Below are 18,532 nucleotides of genomic sequence, written 5' to 3'. Positions count from 1 at the left end.
ATATCTCGCTATCAACAGTTCGTTTACTATGTTTATTATTGTGCGATATTAAAATTAGTTAGTGCGTAGCGAATGAGACTGCAGCTCCTTACATATAATATAATAAATAGGCAAACGTATATCAATTATAATAGCGAGAATAAGAAATATTTATGCCCAATAACGTAATGTAGAATACATCGGTTTTCTAATCCGAACCCTTCTCATTTATCCTTAGCAGCGTCTTCCATCGGTCCTTGAAATCCTTGACATCCTTGACATTCGCGCCAACATAGAGGAAGAAAAGCAAATATAATAGTCGGACGTCCGTCCCATTCGCGCAAAATCGCCACCACTTTCTAATGCCATTTACATATTCCATGCTTTTCCCAAAATATCGCTGCCTCTTTATAATGCCGTACATTTGCTCTGTGCAATATCAATGTCTCTGTCTAATGCTGTCCGTACTGACGACGATACGGTGTCACATAAACGGACGGCAGTGCCGTAGAAGGAGGATCTGCAAGAAGATCATCTCCAATTGTTCATATTGCGGATGTTTAAAATCGATAATGATATTTATATTTTAACTAGTGGTATACCGATTACCATAAATATTGCAAGAAACGCGACTATTATTAATAGCATTACATTTTATGGAAATACTTCTGCGATAAATACATTCTACAAATAAGTATGACCGACACGTACGAATTATGTAAGTTGGAACAGGATTACATTTATTAATACGTTTATGTTCTGCGTAATACAGCAGGTTGAGTGTACGTATAACTGTAAAACTAACTTTAATCGTAAAGATTATTGCATAATTTCTCAAATTCAATCAGTATATATAGGTTATTTAAAGGGAATTCGAATGAATTATCGTTTCTCCCTAATTCTATACACCATCTTACCATTACCCCATCATTATCATTATCGTATCATGAATTAGAATAAGTAAAACGTGAAAAACTCAGAAAAATTGCCACCTCCTGTCGCAACATGTTCTGCCGACACAAAATCGCGAAATCGGACCAAATTATCACGATTTCGGCTCCGATAAATTCCAAGAATTGCTGGAATCGCGCCACCTCCTGTTTCATCGTGTTCTCCTGATACGAAATCAGACCAAATTTCCAGGAATTCCCGGGAGCCAAAATCGTGAAGATTTGGTTCGATTTTTCGACTTAACCAAGATCTACGATTTGCTCTAAAATTCGTCATTTTACGAGATTAATTAATTTATTCTTCAATTGCTCACACATGGAATTTTTGCTCTTATATCGTTTAGAAATAAAACGTCGATCGAGCGAATGTTCTATGTGACGCAGTTAACCTCGATACATTTCTAATTATGTATTGTGTAACTAATTTATGCACTTTTATACATATCGAGATACACATTTTAGAATAATCAACGACGATAATTACAAATACGCTGCAATTGCTTTTTCTGAAACTTACAATTTAAGACGTGGGCCTTATCATGTATCCATCACGTAACCAATTTATACGTAAACAGAATTACTTAACTGCCAGATAATTTAAATTCATATATTGCGAACAATTAAGGATAGCATCTACCAACTAATCCATTTCCAGTTCAAATATTACAAAGTATTCTACGCTTCACAAATTTCGCGTAAATAACTTGAGAACCACTGCTTTCAGCTATTTTAAACGTAATCGTAATTCTTTCGTCTTAAAAAGTATATCAAGTTTGAGCGAAATACAAAAGAGTAAAAAGTCTTGAACCATTAAAACACTTTGAAAGTAAGAGCAAGATTAAGATATAGAAGTTCGACGATCGGCAAATGATCTTTAAACTCGTATGAAAAACTATTTATAACCGTTCAATTGCAGATTAAATTTATGTGAAACAGTTCGTTAAATATATCTAGATATTTATGCTTTCATATTTAACAAAATAATATATAAAATAAGGTAAAGCCTCGGTAACTCGAATCTCATGGGAAGAGTAGAAACCTTCGACTTATGAAAGTACCGACTTGTGTCAAGGTTTTCGAGTAAAAGGGATTTAACGAGCGAACATTCGACATACAAATGCTTTTTAAACGCGTTAGGTTTTTCGATTTACATTCGAATTATATCTTGACTTGTATTTGACTTATATTCGCAAAGGCGTAGAGACGCGTAACAAATCAAGCGGTAGAAATTATGCATATACGCTTTTGACACGATCGACAAAAAACGATCAATTTACACCGGAAGAGAAAAGGCGCGACAAAAAACACGACAAATTGACAACGACAATTTATAGACATATAGGTAAACTTGGTCTGTAAAGGCGCAGTTTCTTTGAATTCGAGTTACAGAGGTAAAATAACGCGGGGAAATTAATTCGAGCTAGAGGAAGATTATATTTCTACCTGAAGAGATTTTTACAACGTAGCGGGAAAGAATGAACAAAATTCTATTCTTGTAATGTTTCCTTGTAAAAGTTTGTAGGGATTCGAACATCGTTTAATTATTTGTTTATCGCGGAAAATCGATATTAAAATTGTAGCAGACTTTTAGAGTTGGAGTCATAATAAAAAGAATCGTTTGTGCTAGGTTACGTAACACGCGAAACATAATTGCCTTAATTGTAATCTTGATACGCGCGTATAAACCGAGTGACATAGTATTACGTAATACGTACATCTATCCGTAACAAGTCACGGGAATATATAGACGTTCCAACATTACGATAAAATGCAAAACTTAAGAACTTGTAGATTATGAAAACATCTATCGATTCGAACATTTTGAAGGTGGTCCCTGCTAAAAGAAAAAAAAAAATGAAAGAATAAGAATAGAAATTGAAAGAAATTAGTTATATTTTTACTCAAGACTTTTTCTTCCATCTTCATCTTCGATAAAAATATGAGATAATCTAGTAATTATATCTTACACGAATGCGACATTTTATTACTTGATTCATAGTTATGTTGAAGCAATTATCACATTTTACACAATATTATGTAATAACAGGATGTATCGTAGTGTAACACTTACGAACAGACGTGGACACACGAGGAAAAATACGGCAAAAGGTAAAAAATTATGTATTCACCTGATGTATTCACCTACGACCTCATACATATTTGAAGTATTTATACTTGTGCGATCCTTAACGTTAGGTCTGGGCAAGTTCGTTGCAATCGTGGTCGAGTTCAGGGTCGTGGAGCGAAGAAACAAACATCCACGGAACTGGTTTCGCTAATAAAAAAGAATACAGGAGTACATTCCAACTTTATCGTGAAAGTGATTTAGATATTGATCCTGAATGACGCACAGATGAGTTGATAATTTATTTAATTGTCCTTGTCGTATGTCGATCGGAATGTGTTGTATATTTAGAATCTCTATGTAACTTGATTTGTTGATTATCTTTTTACTTAATAAAGATAAACGCGATCGATTCTAAGTTATGGCTATTTCGCAAAGGAAAAATATTATCTCTCGTAATAAGTTGTTGGAGAAATCTTTTATTAATTTCAACCATTGGCGAGCGCATGAACAAATACAAGTTTCCTGATATATTTTGAATTAACACGCTTGAACGCTTATTACAGAGATTTATAAATGTTTCGTTCCACAGCGGTATAATAAGTTAAAGATTTTGTTCATTTTGAATTTAAGATTTATACAAGAAGAATTAATAATATTAGAAGACGATCTAGCGGCAGAAAATTTCACGCAATGTCCAAATGAAATCGGTCACGGTAATTTTTGCATTGCACGTTATTGTGAATAATTCGTTAAAGGAATATACATTTCATATTAACGCGGTATTAATATGGAAACAAATGTTTCTATTTACGATGCGATTATCGCCTATAACATTTACATTCATTTAAATAAAATATTTATTTCTTAATATATACAATTCTGAAAATTTTCAGCATTTTATTTTAAGAAAAGAATACCTATTGATCTTTATGGATATTTATATACACAATCGTCGCTAACACGTCTACAACCATGATGGAAAAACGTCAAACTTAAATAAAATGCACATTTGTTTGCTAATATTACGGTTTAATCTTAGCTCGAAAGATCTTGCTCGATAAAATGAAAATTGTGGAATTTAATTTGTTTTCGAATCCAGAGACCTTGGATAAATTAAAACATAGAACCGGTTCGGAAAGATTATTGCATCTTTACGACAATAAATTATTCGTGATATATTATGCATCCTGTAGGAGAAATAATTTTCATGCATCGAGTAAATCCTTGTTCGCTTCCTATCTACAAAAAATATTTTTTTTATCAAGTTTTACATTCTTTTCGTAAAATCAATTTTTCACCGGAAAATGGGCGATACTAATAGTACGTAAATGTTATAATAAATGCAATAATAACGACACTGTAATTGATAAATCACACAAAAGAGCGACAGTAGAGTATCTAAAGTTTGGTCGATGTCTATTCGCTCAACTTGATCGAAATAGAGTAATATCTTGATTTTGCAAGCACAATAAATCAACGGTTATCTTAGGAGTGCGAATGCGCAGAAGCGTTTGAAAATATATAAAAAATGCAACTCGAACGCGTCTCGTATTCTGACATTATGTATCGATACTGTCACGTGTATATTAGATGTATGTATTGTAAAGAAGTTACATAGTTGTAACGATACTATAACAAATACTATAACAAAGTTCATGTTACAGCCAACATTATAGCAATTAACGATAAAATGTTGATCCAACCGATCAGCTAATATAATGGCATTCGTACAAACTGGTAAACTTAATGATAGATTTCCTGCCTGACGGTAAACATAAGTAAACGATTAATTTCTCGCGGCAACAACATTTACGGGTTTAAAAAATGACTTCGTTCTAAGTATGGCTCGTATCAATGTCAAGAACGTCAGAACGAAATCTCAGTAAGTTTTTCCTGTACGCGTAACTCTCCATCTCGATCGGACAACGAATTTTTTTTATTGCATATATAACAAAGAAGAAACGAACGACTTATAGGTTGGATTAGATTCATGTCTGGCTGCCATTAGATGCGAAATAATTTTCCATGAATCGATCGATCTATCGAATATCGCTGTAGTGGCACACGCCTCGTAGGACGTTTCGATTCGAGGATGCCTCGTGTAGCTGTTTTGCCACAGAGGATTAACACAGTTACGACGCACAAAATGTAATAAACAAAACTCTGGACGAAGCAGTATCGATGCAATCGTCAACCGGAGTGAAGTTCAAACCTTCCAGTACCCCTCTCCTCCCCCATCAATATAAATAGACGACCATGCTCTCGAGACAGTCGTAGAGATTATCAGTCGAAGAAATAAGTATAGCGAATCGGTCTAGCGGGCAACGCTTACGATTAACTCTGTGTTCTACATTTAAAAATACTTGTAAATACATTTGACGAAATCGACTTGTCTCGTCATTTCTTTAATCAACCAACGCGTCTCGCCGTTCATCACGTTGCGTTTTATTCTGATCCTCGATTGGTAAGAAACGTAACAAAAAAGAAAATAGTGCAAAAATGTTTCTAGAGGAAGAGATGTTTAAACGAATGGTTACGGAATACATACGACATACATATGATTATGGCATCGAAATCGTCGAGATGTTTCCTACTTTGTATAACCACCAGAGATCAAGCATTTCCAAGCTACATGCATCCCGTCGTTGAATACATCTATCGCTCGCTTCCTACAGCTACTCATAAATACATTTTCATGTTTACTATAGAAACCTTTTATAAATATATTCTCTGTGTTATACGAAACTCTTCTAAGATATTGGGATAGTCTTAAACGTATGTATAATGAATACCACGAAATACAAGATGGTCTCAATAAATTTCGGAATAGCAAACATATAGAAGATTTCTATGAAAATTATAGAATCCATGGTTTCTTCCATGTTTTATCAGCGTTAAGAATCATCTGGTAAGTGTTAAAAAATATACGCGTATATACGCGTAATTTCGAAAATCATTTCTTTCAAAACAGAAATACGTTTCGATTGTCAATTGCACAACTTTCTCAACTGAAACAATCAAATTATTATGCACGTTTCACTTATCTTGTAGATATAGAAAAATCAAAATTCTTTGACCCCGGTCTGGCTCTTGATCTTTCCACTCAATTTTTCTCTTGTTCAAAAGAAAAGAAGACTTTTAATGCATTAATCATTAATCTTACGGCTCAATTCGCGAAATGGCGCATTCGGTTCCAAGGTCGCTCGTTTTGCATTTACAACAGTTTGGTTCGTAAAATATATCGCGAGCCTCGTTGAAATTTCTTATTTCTGAGTCGCAAAATGTATCACGACCTTGACTCGTGTTTACACGTTTGGCGCGTAAAACTTGTCACTGTATTTGAAAGGATATCACAAGGGAAAGGGTTAAGAAAACTCTCGGAATGAAATTAGAACGAATAAAGTTATGTCCATCAATAACAATTACGATATATATGCTTGTTCGATTTAAGAAATTTCTTAAGGAAAGAACGGACATCGACGATAAGCTTAAATAGCCGGAAAATAGTCAAGATACTTTGAAATTTAATCAATTTACAATTTCGTCTTCCTTTTGCCAGAAAGCTTTCCGCGTTTAAACGCTTTTGTGATCTCTGCAAGATATGCATTTAATAGGATTTAATATGACCGCGATAATCGAGTCTTCGTAACGGTGCTAATGAAATTTCAAAATAATTCAAAATATTTGGTGATAATTGCATATAATACGTTCGTCAAATACACATATCTATAAGTGTTTGAATATCCTAACCCTATTAAAATTGCCCAGAGACACGGAGGATGTCAGAGAATGAGTTTTCAATGTGAAACAAATGGATCGCTATGTATACCATTGGAGAGTATCGAAGAAAACAGAGAAATGGAAGGAAGAAGAGGCCCGACAAGTCGGAGAAGCTCGATGCACGTCTCGACTGGTTCCGCGGACCGATGGATCGTGGAAGCAACCAGAGAAACGTGTTAGAAGGGCGAATAGCGAGCGGGGCGTATTTTAACGCGATTCCTGCGAGCGTACGCCAGCGATTCGCATTCTCGCTCGCGCGATGTCCTCGAACTGGTGCCGCGAGTGAACTCTTCGAGCTGGTGCAAGAATAAGTTTTCCGACTCGACCATTGGATCGACACGCGATTATCCGGATCGAAAATCGTTTCAAAGAAGAATTTACTCTCGAAGATCGTTCCAGAGAAGTTTGAGTGAAATTCCTGCAACGAGCTCTCGATATCTGGAAGATATCCGACGACGATAATATTCGAGTTTGCTTTCGGTGAGTGATCGATCGATCATGACGTTTGACTATGTTTGGAAAAGTTTGGTAAAGTTTCCTGCAACTCGAACCTGTGACTCGATGTGAAAGAGTTGATTTTGTTAGCCACAGAAGTTAAGATTTGTAAGAGTAGCTAAGGTGGAAAGATCAATGAGTGTAATTAGAAGTAATTATTGACCGGAGGCTGTTAAACATGTCTGAATGGTATTAATCGGAAAAAAATGATCAATACCTTCACCCAGATATGTATTAATCGAACTAACCGGTTTTCTGATCGTAGCTGTAAAACAATGTACCGTAGTATACGTATCATATGTAGATACGAAAGTGTCTACGAGATGTCAAACAGGATGTCGGATAAAGCTAATTCATATTTGACGAAGACTTAGGAGTTTGCGATGGTACGAAAATTCGCAGCTAGTTACGCGAAACAACAAATTTCCATTGATTTAGCGGTTAAATTTGAAAAGTTTGTGTTAAAACCAAAGTCTAGAATCAGTTGTGTGAAATAGATTTCGCTTCTATCGTACAATTCGGTAATTCTACGATAAAATATTTCATAGTACTAGTACAGTACGAGTATGTAAAGATCAGCGTCAAATAGAAGTCAATTGGAATTAATAGGATCGATCCTGACCTCAGTACGAATAATAGCGTTAAAAAGGCTAATTTATTACATTAACTGTGCACTCTGGTAATATATTATAGCATGTATTAATTACGTGTTTATCGCACGAACTGTTATAAAATAATTAATCTTGAAATGTTTCGTGATTTTCAACAAAGTCGATATTCCACGTATGTATGTGTATTTATTGAAGGAATATATATCAGCACAAAACTAAGGTATGCATACTTCTTATGACGTCACTACGTCAAATATTCGATATACAGATCCAAATAGATACACGTTTCTTTACAAAATACACGTGATACCCTTTATCGTCACCACAGCTAAATTTAGTAATACGTGTGTATCTTAGCCCGATTAAATTAACTTTTAAAACCTGATACGCATGTCTTTTCTTCTTTTTTTCTAGATATTATACTAAAAACTTAATTTTGATACAACAAAGAAATCTGGATACGATAATTTCTATCTAAAGAGTTTTATAAGTAAGTTAGAAATATTTTTGCATTTCTAACAAGTATTTATAGATATGCAAAAAGTAGAGAAGTAAAGAAGCTCTAAAAATATACACGGTAGTATATCGGAAGTAAAATATGTATTTCTTCATTTGAAACGGAACGTTCTTCCGTCCAAGTTTCAATGAATTATTTATGTTTTCTTAAATTACTTATTTACGCGACTCGTAAAGAAAAAATCTTCCCATAAATAATTGTGAAATAATTCTTTTTATACAGAGAACGTTATTAAAAAATACTCCTGTCCACATCGTTAAATTCTAAGATAAAGGGGAACGAAAGCGGGGAACGTAAAAACGGTACAAAAAATATATTAACATTTGCAATTCTTCTAATGTTACCAGGAAATTGATATTAAAACGCATGAGGTAGATACAGCTTATTTGTAACAAAGATTGATCGGCAATTTATCTTCGGTATAAAATTTATATTTCATTAGCAATAGGTAAGTAATAAGATAATTTCTATAGTTACTTCTTAGCTGACCTCCTATAATCTATAATACAAATGCAAGCCATAATCGATATTAAATAAATTACGCTTTAATAATTGTACGATTTGTGGCCGATTTGCATAGCGATTACGATAATAATTTATGCATAGGTATTAGAAAATATTAACGACGACGTAGGAAAACAGGATGTTGAATTATTAATTGAGATTTAATTCTAAGCTGCGAAGTAAGTGAATCTACATATGACCATAAGACCATAAGTATTGGAATATCTACTAGTCGGGGGTGTGCAAATATATATTAATAAGAGTCGTATTAATAAGAGTATAAGGCCATGGTATATGATACCGGTGAAATAAGACGTTTGTAATAGATTAGCCAGAAAATAAAAGCAGACGAAGGTATTCGATTTACATTAAGTATCACATTTGATCTAGACATAGCAGAATTCGTAATATTTATTGGCCTCGCTGTATGTATGTATGTATGTATGTATCTGTCGTGCTTGAGTAGAAAAATTATTTATTGAGACAGTTTTTGTTTAAAATAAAAGTATACTGAAATTTAAGAAGGATTAAAATAGTATATGATTAAATAATGTTAATATTTACACGTTGTTTCCTTCAGTTATAATTTCGACTCGATTTTTTTTTCAAACGGAACAAGAAGAAACACGGAGAAGCAAGCGAGAGGCTCGAGATGGCGGCAAATCAAAAAGTGATCGGCCGAGTATCGTATAACACGTTAGGATCTCTTATACTAGAACTCAAAATCATTAATGCATATTTTATTGGATTTTTACTAAACGACGTCACTATTCGTTCGACCAAAATATCTATTTACGTTTTTGCGGACTTCTTGCTCGTTCTCTCACTTTGTCGGCGAGGTGTACCTGTATTTCTCGTTTATTAAGTAGTTGTATGATAATTTTTTCAAAAATTCTAATTTCTTCATTTTCTTCAGAGATGAATTCCGTGCAGCCGAAAGTGCGGACGAAGCTATCCTAATTCAATTTACCGTGATGTCGAATGTGTTAGAGTCGATATTTAAAATAGCGATATAGTTGTTTCACAACGCAATGAAGCGATAGATCGTCACTAATGACAAAGGTAAATGAAACTCCTGCAGAATTTGCTCGTGTATTCCACACGAGCAGTAGATGACTCATGATATAATGATGATTCAGAAGTCACGATCACAGTCAAAAATCAAAAAGAACTCGTCACACAGATTTATAAGAATTATCAATCCTACGTATATATATATATGAAGTAGAATACTTCTTTAATCGAAACAAAGATTTAACGTTTAATATTTTTCAAGTCCAAAGTTTTTCCTCTTGTGTCCATATTCAATTTAGAAAAAGATCACGTGTATTTTAATTTATTCGCGAAAGATATAATGAACAGCTAAAAATAGTTTGACGAGGGAATGTGGTCGCTAACTGTAACCACAAATCGCGAAGTCTATTTTAGAATCATCGGCTTCCATAAAAGTTGCACAACCGAATTGTTGCAATATTTACAATTGTGTTACAATTAGCGTTAATTATTAGAAAGAAACAGGAAGAGCTAAAATTGTATTATTTTACTTCTATCTTACTATCTCTCCACTGAAAGGTTCGTTTGCATTTAGAATCTGTTTTATGCGATATAATAGCTTCTGGTCGCATTGCCTTGAAGATAGAATAAAAGCGAACAAAGCTTTATGTAATAGAATGATACTAGATTCAATTGTCGTTACGTATAAGAAACAACAGACTTGTCAGATTTGCGTATGTTGTTTGTACAAAGAATGCTGATACATCGAACTAAAACGAGACTTAGGATAGGCAATTACCTATCTATATAGGAGACAGTAATTGTAAAAAAACGTGAAACGAGTTTCTTGTTACTTTCAAACACATATACATGTGCAGACAGTTTACATTTTGACTTACAGCAAAGTTGCAAAAAAGTATAATGCACTATTATATTATACTCACATATTCTTTTTTATTAATATTCTATTAAAGAGTCGGTAGTATGTTTATTGCGTTTAGACAACAATTAATAAACATGAACTATCGCGTGTAAAATGTTGCTGACCGATGCCATAACAGTTCATGTTGATTTGCGATGAATTGATCTTTTAACCGCTAAGATACCGCCTTCCATCATGATTAGCCAGTTCAATAAAAATTATTTAAATAAGAAGAAAATAAGATTTCCGATTTCAACGGAATTTATTTAATTCAAGGCAAACTGCCATTTTACTTGCCTTGGGATTATCGCGGATCAACGATATTTTATGATATTTCTTTGCAAAATGAAAAAGACACGAACAAACCGGCAATGTCTCAACGAGAAACTAAATCTGAAGTTTGACTGGAAAAATCTACAAATTCGGTGCGTTTCAAGATAAGCTAAATTAAATGATCCGCGTAGCAAAATATATGATTTCTTCCTATTCTTTGTCCATCGTTTTTAATCAATCTTTTTCTTAAGTTCATTAACTTTTTTCTTTTACTCCTTGCACCGAATTATCACGGTCGTAAAATCAAATGGAATGCTGTTTAGTTAACTGCCACCGTGAGATTTGCATTTTTTTTTTTTTTAACGATGATTGATTATTGATTAATTACACATAACGGATAATGAATGTAATTTTTCGAAATGAAAACTCGTCCAAACAAAATCATTTGTCATTAGACTGTTATGTAACCGAAAAATCACATTGTCGGATCGATCGAATTTATGTAAAAGCTAAAGATACGTCGATACTAATTTTACGCTCGTCACAATTGTGTCATGTTTAGTTACGATAATGATTATTCTCATTGATTTTCCTCATATTCTTTTTCCCTGTTAGCGTTAGATAATAGTGTTGTTCTATATTCATCTGATGAATATCGGGTCTGGTAATTTAATAAATTCTGTGGTGCCTCTAATGACTGATTTTATGCGTTATACGGTCTTGCGAAATCTTAGTTGAACACCTTCTCTATAAGGTAACAAGGTCTTTATTATCATCAAACGTTTATGCAACTGAGAGGTTGAATGATATTACGTAAAATCCAACAAATCTTTCATGCATGAATGTAGTACGTGAACGCCACAAATGATCTATTTTAAAGACCCGCTGTACACGAGTAGCATGCGTCACATCTCCAATTGCGAGTTCTGGACACGCTTGCACGATACATTAGTTGCTAATGCTAATAATATTAGCGAATTCACGGGTTACAAATTATAGATTTCCTTTTTGTTCCGTCATTTTACGCCAAACAGGATAATCAGATGTAAAATGTAAAATGTAATCTGTAAAGATTCATTACAATAAGGTAGGCTTCGGCATTTTAGAATTCAATCTTAAACTTTCCGTGTCATGTAACACCATTAAACTTGAATATTAGTCAATGAAAAGGTGGAAAATTATCGTGATTTTTATGTCCAAGAAGAAAAGACATCAAAGACGAGAAAATGATTCGAATAATCCGATGGTAAGCTCGTTTGAAGCAGCGAGATGGAATTATACAGGAACTAATGAAGTGCACGATAAAACAACTTCTAGAAATAAAGTAATATACAAATGCTATTGAATTATAACAATTACTATCAAAGATATTAACACTGAACGAACCTCTTACCTTTTAATCGTTGAAAGTTATATTCTGATAGAAAATAATGACTAACGAATTGCCAATACGAGTTCACGATATTACATTATATAATTGCACCGTTTATTACGCTAATAACAAGTCAAGTGTAGTCTGTTTCCAAACATAGATAGCTTTAAAAAGGTTGATAAATAAATTTGACTAATTACGAGGCGAATTATTTAGTTTGACTGAAATATTCAACTAGCCATATTTTACATATCCTGTGTTTATTAATATTATGCAGGAGAATTTGCCAATACTAATAGTATGTAGCTTGTAACTTATGAAATTTGTCTCGAATGAGAATTGGGACAAATTGTGGTTGACTTTTATCGAACGTTGTTTGGCTCATACAAAGTCGTGTATAGTAAAAAATTTATTTATTCCAGAAAATTTTAATTACCGCCTAATCGAATAAACTGCTGATCACTTTTGCATTTATCTGAATATGATTATATAAGTGAAATATATAGAATACAGAAAGTGGAAAAATCAATGAATTCGTGTTATATGAACTCGCAGATTGAACTAAATGGCGTTGTATTGTATATCTATGATTTGTTTTAAGACGTCGACGGTTTCGTCTTGTCTTTGTACAAAGATAGACCAAACTGTCAAAATTAGAATAGAAACGATACCTAGTAGTAGCAGTAACAAACAGTAGTAAAGGAGGAAATTGCATTTCACAAGTGTTGAAACTATGTTCTTATCATTCTCTGGAGAAAATTGGCATCCGTGTACGGAATCAAATATCGACAAATATTGAGAAAAGGGGAATCCAGCCCCAATGAACTTGACCTTGATTTTGGCCTACGTTATCAAGGACACACACGCGAGCGAAAAAGAGAGCGAGCGAACGAGCGAGCAATTTTTAAGACAAAGCTTTCGACCGAAAATCGGGCTTCCTTCGCCCGCATGTGGCGAACATTGATACGCGTTTAGTAGGACTAGATTTTTACGAGCAAGTGGAGCGAGCGAGCAACACGTGTGGTATTTCTTCGAAATAAAAACCGAGAGACGGACATGACTATTAAGTCGGTTGCGTCCGTGTCCATAGTCACACGTATGTCTATGTATTTACGTATAAGCAGAATTACGTACGGAATGCATAAAGAGATTTATATTCGCATAGATCGAGGAAGCTATTTTAATGAGCATATTATTTACATAGCAACAGGAAATTGCAGATCAGCTTGCAAAGTATATCAGAATATGGCAATAATGAAAGATCATTTCGTGACAACGCGATTTGTAGCGGTTATGTTTTACGTTAACAACTATTAACAAAGTAAGAATTGCAACGTCTGAATACGAGTCGATCAATTCCAGCAGGTCCGCGTCAATCGAAGTAAAGAAGAACAGATTTAATTATCGCTTTTGTTCGTATTTATCGCTTTTATCGTATTTAAAGAGGTCGTCGAGCGAGAATAGATTAATTCGAGAAGAAAGCTTACACTCTTACAAAATTCGCCGCGTTCGAGCGGTTCCAACCAAACAATTATGCTACTCGACGAAATTTTTCCCGTTGGATGTTTACGTAAGTTGCAACACGTCCCACACATTTCGGAGCGTGTATTATTTCCGGATGAAAGCAGTTTCTCAAGTCAAGTAGCATTCTCGATTGACAAAACGCCAGGATTCGAACTTGCAAAAATCCACGTGCAATGGTTGAGAGATTTAACCAAGGACGTAGACCTGTTCCTCATATCGGTCTCCTTGTTAGGTATTATTAAAATTTTAACGTTGTTTTTCAGACGATAAGGCGATCAGCGATCCATGGTTCCTTTGAGATTCTTGTTCCTCGTGACGAGCAAAATACGTTGCAATAAAAAGAACTTTTCTTTAAGAATCTCCACCGATTCACATATATAGAATCGCGCTGCGATGATTTTTCAACTTATTTTTTACGAAATAACGAGCAGCGGCTAAAACTTACTACGGAAGGTTACTCGGGTGAGTGTCTGCAACATGCGTCAAAATCTAGGTCGTTGAAGATGGGTTCGCTTTTTGCCAAATATTTACGTTTATACTTACCGAAAGTATTTACTTTATAAGTAAGTATTCAAAAGTTATTACGCGAAAAAAATGACAAATTTGTCTTACGCGTGCTACATAGATAGTTGGTCTTTGTCGTGTCGATGCTATGAGCCAGAGGTGTGCGAGAATTTGAAAATTTCGAATACCGAACCCGACCAACATCTACACTCTACCCTGAGAGTAGCTAGACGCTGTTTAAGCCTGAGTAATCTAAGAGATAGCAAAGTACAAGTACTATTGGATTATTATAAACCGGCGATCGCGCCGGTAAGGAACCGGTATTCTTTATGAAAAAAAATTATTAGACAAATCGATTTATAACAAAACGGATATTCTGCTTTGAGTACGATATCTGCTTAAACAAATAATAAAATATACCGTCTAGATGATTATCGCGTTCCAGTAAACCATACAGTACGCCGAGAGTACCAAATTTAAAAAACGGGCAACTTTCGAACCAATGGTTTGTTAAACTCGAAAACATTATCATCCGTACATTATAATAGTTTATTCAGGGGAAACAAGAATGACGAGAACAAACGCGTCGATGGTATGCCACAAACGAGAGAAAGACGACAGAAGAACTGATAGATTTATCAACGTAACAGTGTTCAAATATAGTGCAGAAGAGAAAAGCGAATGGCGAAAGAATAACTGGATCTATCGGCATGGCGATATTTAAATATATCAACTGCTTAATTCGTAACATAGGGTGATATAAAATTACATAAATACATAACACACGATAAATTGCACAACATATTATACTGTATAATAGACTTTTAGTAGTAGACTTTTTCTAATGCATATATTAATGATCACTTGAGCGAACAGAAAATCTAACGTTAAAAAATTCTTTATCCGTTTATTGCAGTGACTTGCGTGAACCTCGTAATTATAATTCTAATAGATTTAATGTTCGTTACAGATACAAGAAAAAATATGCAAAATATACCGACGTGAAACGAACAGAAGATCAACGAGAAGGGATAGCGAAATAGCGCAGCGAACTATTCACCAGACAGCAGTTGAATGATAAGCTAAACAACTAACTCTACGAAGCTTCGGTTGATAATTGTACTCTTGTCGTGTGTTATAATATATTACCACAGAATTCATTTTGTTCTTCCATTATTACTGGCAGAGTCGATGAACTTAGGGAGATTTAAAATTGTAATTTCACAATTATCCAGGATTATAAAATATTATTTTATAGTGAATTAAAGTCCATGATCTCATCGAAATTTTCATTTTTGAAGTTTGTTTGTATTTGAATAAAACTGAAAAGCACGTATATTTGACGCCCGCACCTAAAAGTTTATGCGAAGATCGATGAATATTTTCGAGAAGTGTGACATATGAAATACGAACCGTTGAGGTCGAACAACTGGTTGAACTGAATTACGCTTTCGTTAAAGTTATCTCTTTTCTACGAACGAATTGAAGAAACTGCAAAGTATAGTTGTGAAAATTCACCGCCGAAAGTGGCAAGAATCGATGTATTCCTTGGAAACAAACGGATAACCTCATTTTACAAGATCGTTATAAAATTATTCGAAGATCGACCGACGAAAAGCGGGTAGATAACGCGTGATATGTGTGACCTCTTCCTTTGACCGAAGAACGGGAGAGAAGAGGCATAGAAGCTCAGCGGCAAAACACGATCATTTCTCAGTCGATCAGGCAAATCATTGGGTCAACATGTGTCAGCGAGTGATATTGTTAAGTTTGCCAAAAGCTGACTCGATCGATATCCAGTTTACTAATCTCACCTGCGAAGTGAAGGATAGCTATTTCGGTTCGTTGAAGAAGATCCTGAAAGGGGTTAGTGGAACCTTCAAGTCCGGAGAATTGTCGGCCATAATGGGACTGTCTGGTGCTGGAAAATCAACTTTGTTGAACATCCTGACGGGATTCGAGAGAGGCAAGTGGACAGGAGAGATCAACTACATCGGGAATCAAGGAAAACAAAGTTGGAAAGAATATAAGAAGCAGTCGTGTTACATTCAACAGGACGATCATTTGCAGCCATTGTTCACCGTGTGGGAGACCATGTGGATGGCAAGTAATTTAAAAATCGGTAACAGTCTGAGCCTAAAGGCTAAGGAAATGCTGATCGACGAGATGTTGGATAATTTGGATCTGAGCAGAACGAAGGAAACTAGATGCAATCGATTGAGCGGCGGACAGAAGAAGAGGCTTAGCATCGCGTTAGAGTTGCTGGACAATCCACCAGTGATGTTCCTCGACGAACCAACGACCGGTCTTGACTCTTTGTCTTCTCATCAGTGCATCAGATTGCTGCGTAACCTGGCCAAGGCCGGTCGAACTATCATCTGCACGATTCATCAACCTAGCGCGGCCACCTACGAGATGTTCGACACCGTCTATCTTCTAGCTGATGGTAAATGTATGTACGAAGGAACTACGAAGAACACGGTCGCGTATTTTTCCAGTATCGGACTTCACTGTCCCATGTATCACAACCCAGCTGACTATATGATCGAAATAATAAGCAAGGAATACGGAGATTTCAACGATCAGTTGGCGCATCTAGCCAGCAATGGAGAGAAGTCGTGGCGATCGAACACCTCGCAGATCCAAAGTACAGAAGTTAACAATAGTACGAACGCAACGAAAACCAGCGTACTGATCCAACCACCGTCAGAATTCGAGAAGTTTTTCGTGTTGATCAGACGGTTTACGATCCAACTGTTCAGAGACTGGACGGTCACCTACCTAAAGATATTCACTCATTTCGCAGTAGGCGTGTTGCTAGGTCTCTTGTACATGGATGCTGGTCATGACGGAAGCAAGACGCTTAGCAACGTTGGATTTTTCATGGTCAGTTGCATATATCTGAGCTACACGAGCATGATGCCAGCGGTGTTCAAGTTTCCCTTGGAGATGATGACGTTGAAAAAGGAAAGATTCAATAACTGGTACCAGCTAAGAACGTATTTCGTGGCCTCGTTTATATGCAACTTGCCTATACAGATATTGTACGCCTTCGTCTACTCTGGTACTTCTTATTTCCTGAGTGGACAGCCTTTGGACGTCAACAGGTTTCTTATGTATTTAATGGTGGCCATTATGGTTACGCTAATGTCGGATAGCGTTGGTATTTTGATAGGCATTCTAACGAATCCTATAAATGGAACGTTTCTAGGTGCCATTATACTTTGTGCTATGTTAAGTCTGTCGGGCTTCCTGGCTCATTTCAGCCATATGCCACGTATTTTGTTCTATAGTAGCTACCTAAGCTACATCAAATATGGGGTGCACGCGTTAGTTCAGGCGATCTACGGTTTCAATCGTGAGAAGCTATCCTGTCCGAAAATCTACTGCCATTATAACATGCCTAGCACGTTGCTGACAGACCTGTCAATGACGGACGGCAAGTATTGGCTCGATATCTTCCTGTTGTTCTGCGGCTGGTTGCTCTGCAGAATCGTCGTCTATCTTTCTCTCAAGAGGAAACTCGCCAGAGCATGAAAAGATGTCTAATTTCAATCCATGATTAATTTAAACTTTGATTCTACTTGACGATATATCTGAACATCGATTACCGTGTGTGTATTAACGATTCGGCATTGGAAATTTTACGAGAATATCGCGAATGTCGTGACATGTGATTCAAGACAATGGTGTCGAGTGATCGTGCGAATAGGAACGAATGTATTCGAACAATATCTTTTCGAGTTTCTTTTCTCGATTAAAACTTGAACGACGATGTAATATCTATTTACACTACGACGTTTGTTTTATATTAAAAGTGTACGAGTGATTGGTTTTTTCTTCCATATCCCTTTCATTCTAAGATCGTTTAGTTATTTCATGACGTAAACACAAAGGTCGAAAGTTAATGGAATTCTGCTCGGTAGAAATCATTAAGTCTCCTTACCAACAAGACAATGAGGGATAAACATATAACATTTAAGCGGTAAGTGAATTACGCACGTTCATCGGAAGTTCAATGGTGAGAAAAAGAAAGAAAG

The 18,532-nt window shown here is 35.4% G+C and overlaps 1 protein-coding gene and 1 long non-coding RNA gene across 5 annotated transcripts; one reads left to right on the top strand and one right to left on the bottom strand.

The window, feature by feature from the left end:
* Nucleotides 1–121: 121 nt before the first annotated feature.
* Nucleotides 122–13,443, bottom strand: LOC126923213 (uncharacterized). Its single transcript, XR_007713082.1, has 3 exons — nucleotides 13,136–13,443; nucleotides 3,059–3,204; nucleotides 122–499 (listed from the first exon to the last, which is right to left on the bottom strand). It is a non-coding gene; the product is annotated as an uncharacterized LOC126923213 (long non-coding RNA).
* On the top strand, nucleotides 5,041–18,531 carry LOC126923184 (ATP-binding cassette sub-family G member 4-like). Of its 4 annotated transcripts, XM_050736418.1 has the most exons (4): nucleotides 5,041–5,905; nucleotides 6,766–7,257; nucleotides 14,252–14,450; nucleotides 15,463–18,531. In XM_050736418.1, exon 4 carries the CDS (start codon nucleotides 16,236–16,238, stop codon nucleotides 18,027–18,029), a length of 1,794 nt encoding a protein of 597 aa, XP_050592375.1. In that variant the 5' UTR covers nucleotides 5,041–5,905; nucleotides 6,766–7,257; nucleotides 14,252–14,450; nucleotides 15,463–16,235; the 3' UTR covers nucleotides 18,030–18,531. The 4 variants fall into 4 exon arrangements, with proteins under 4 accessions (XP_050592375.1, XP_050592376.1, XP_050592374.1 ...); XM_050736419.1 differs by lacking the exon at nucleotides 6,766–7,257 and having other exon boundaries at nucleotides 5,041–5,461; XM_050736417.1 differs by lacking the exon at nucleotides 14,252–14,450.
* The last annotated feature ends 1 nt before the right edge of the window (nucleotide 18,532 follows it).

This window comes from Bombus affinis, chromosome 13 (assembly GCF_024516045.1).
Source record: "Bombus affinis isolate iyBomAffi1 chromosome 13, iyBomAffi1.2, whole genome shotgun sequence".
Taxonomy (NCBI): Eukaryota; Metazoa; Arthropoda; class Insecta; order Hymenoptera; family Apidae; genus Bombus; species Bombus affinis.
The sequence above is the reverse complement of the archived record's forward strand: the minus strand, read 5'-3'. Positions and strand labels throughout refer to the sequence as shown.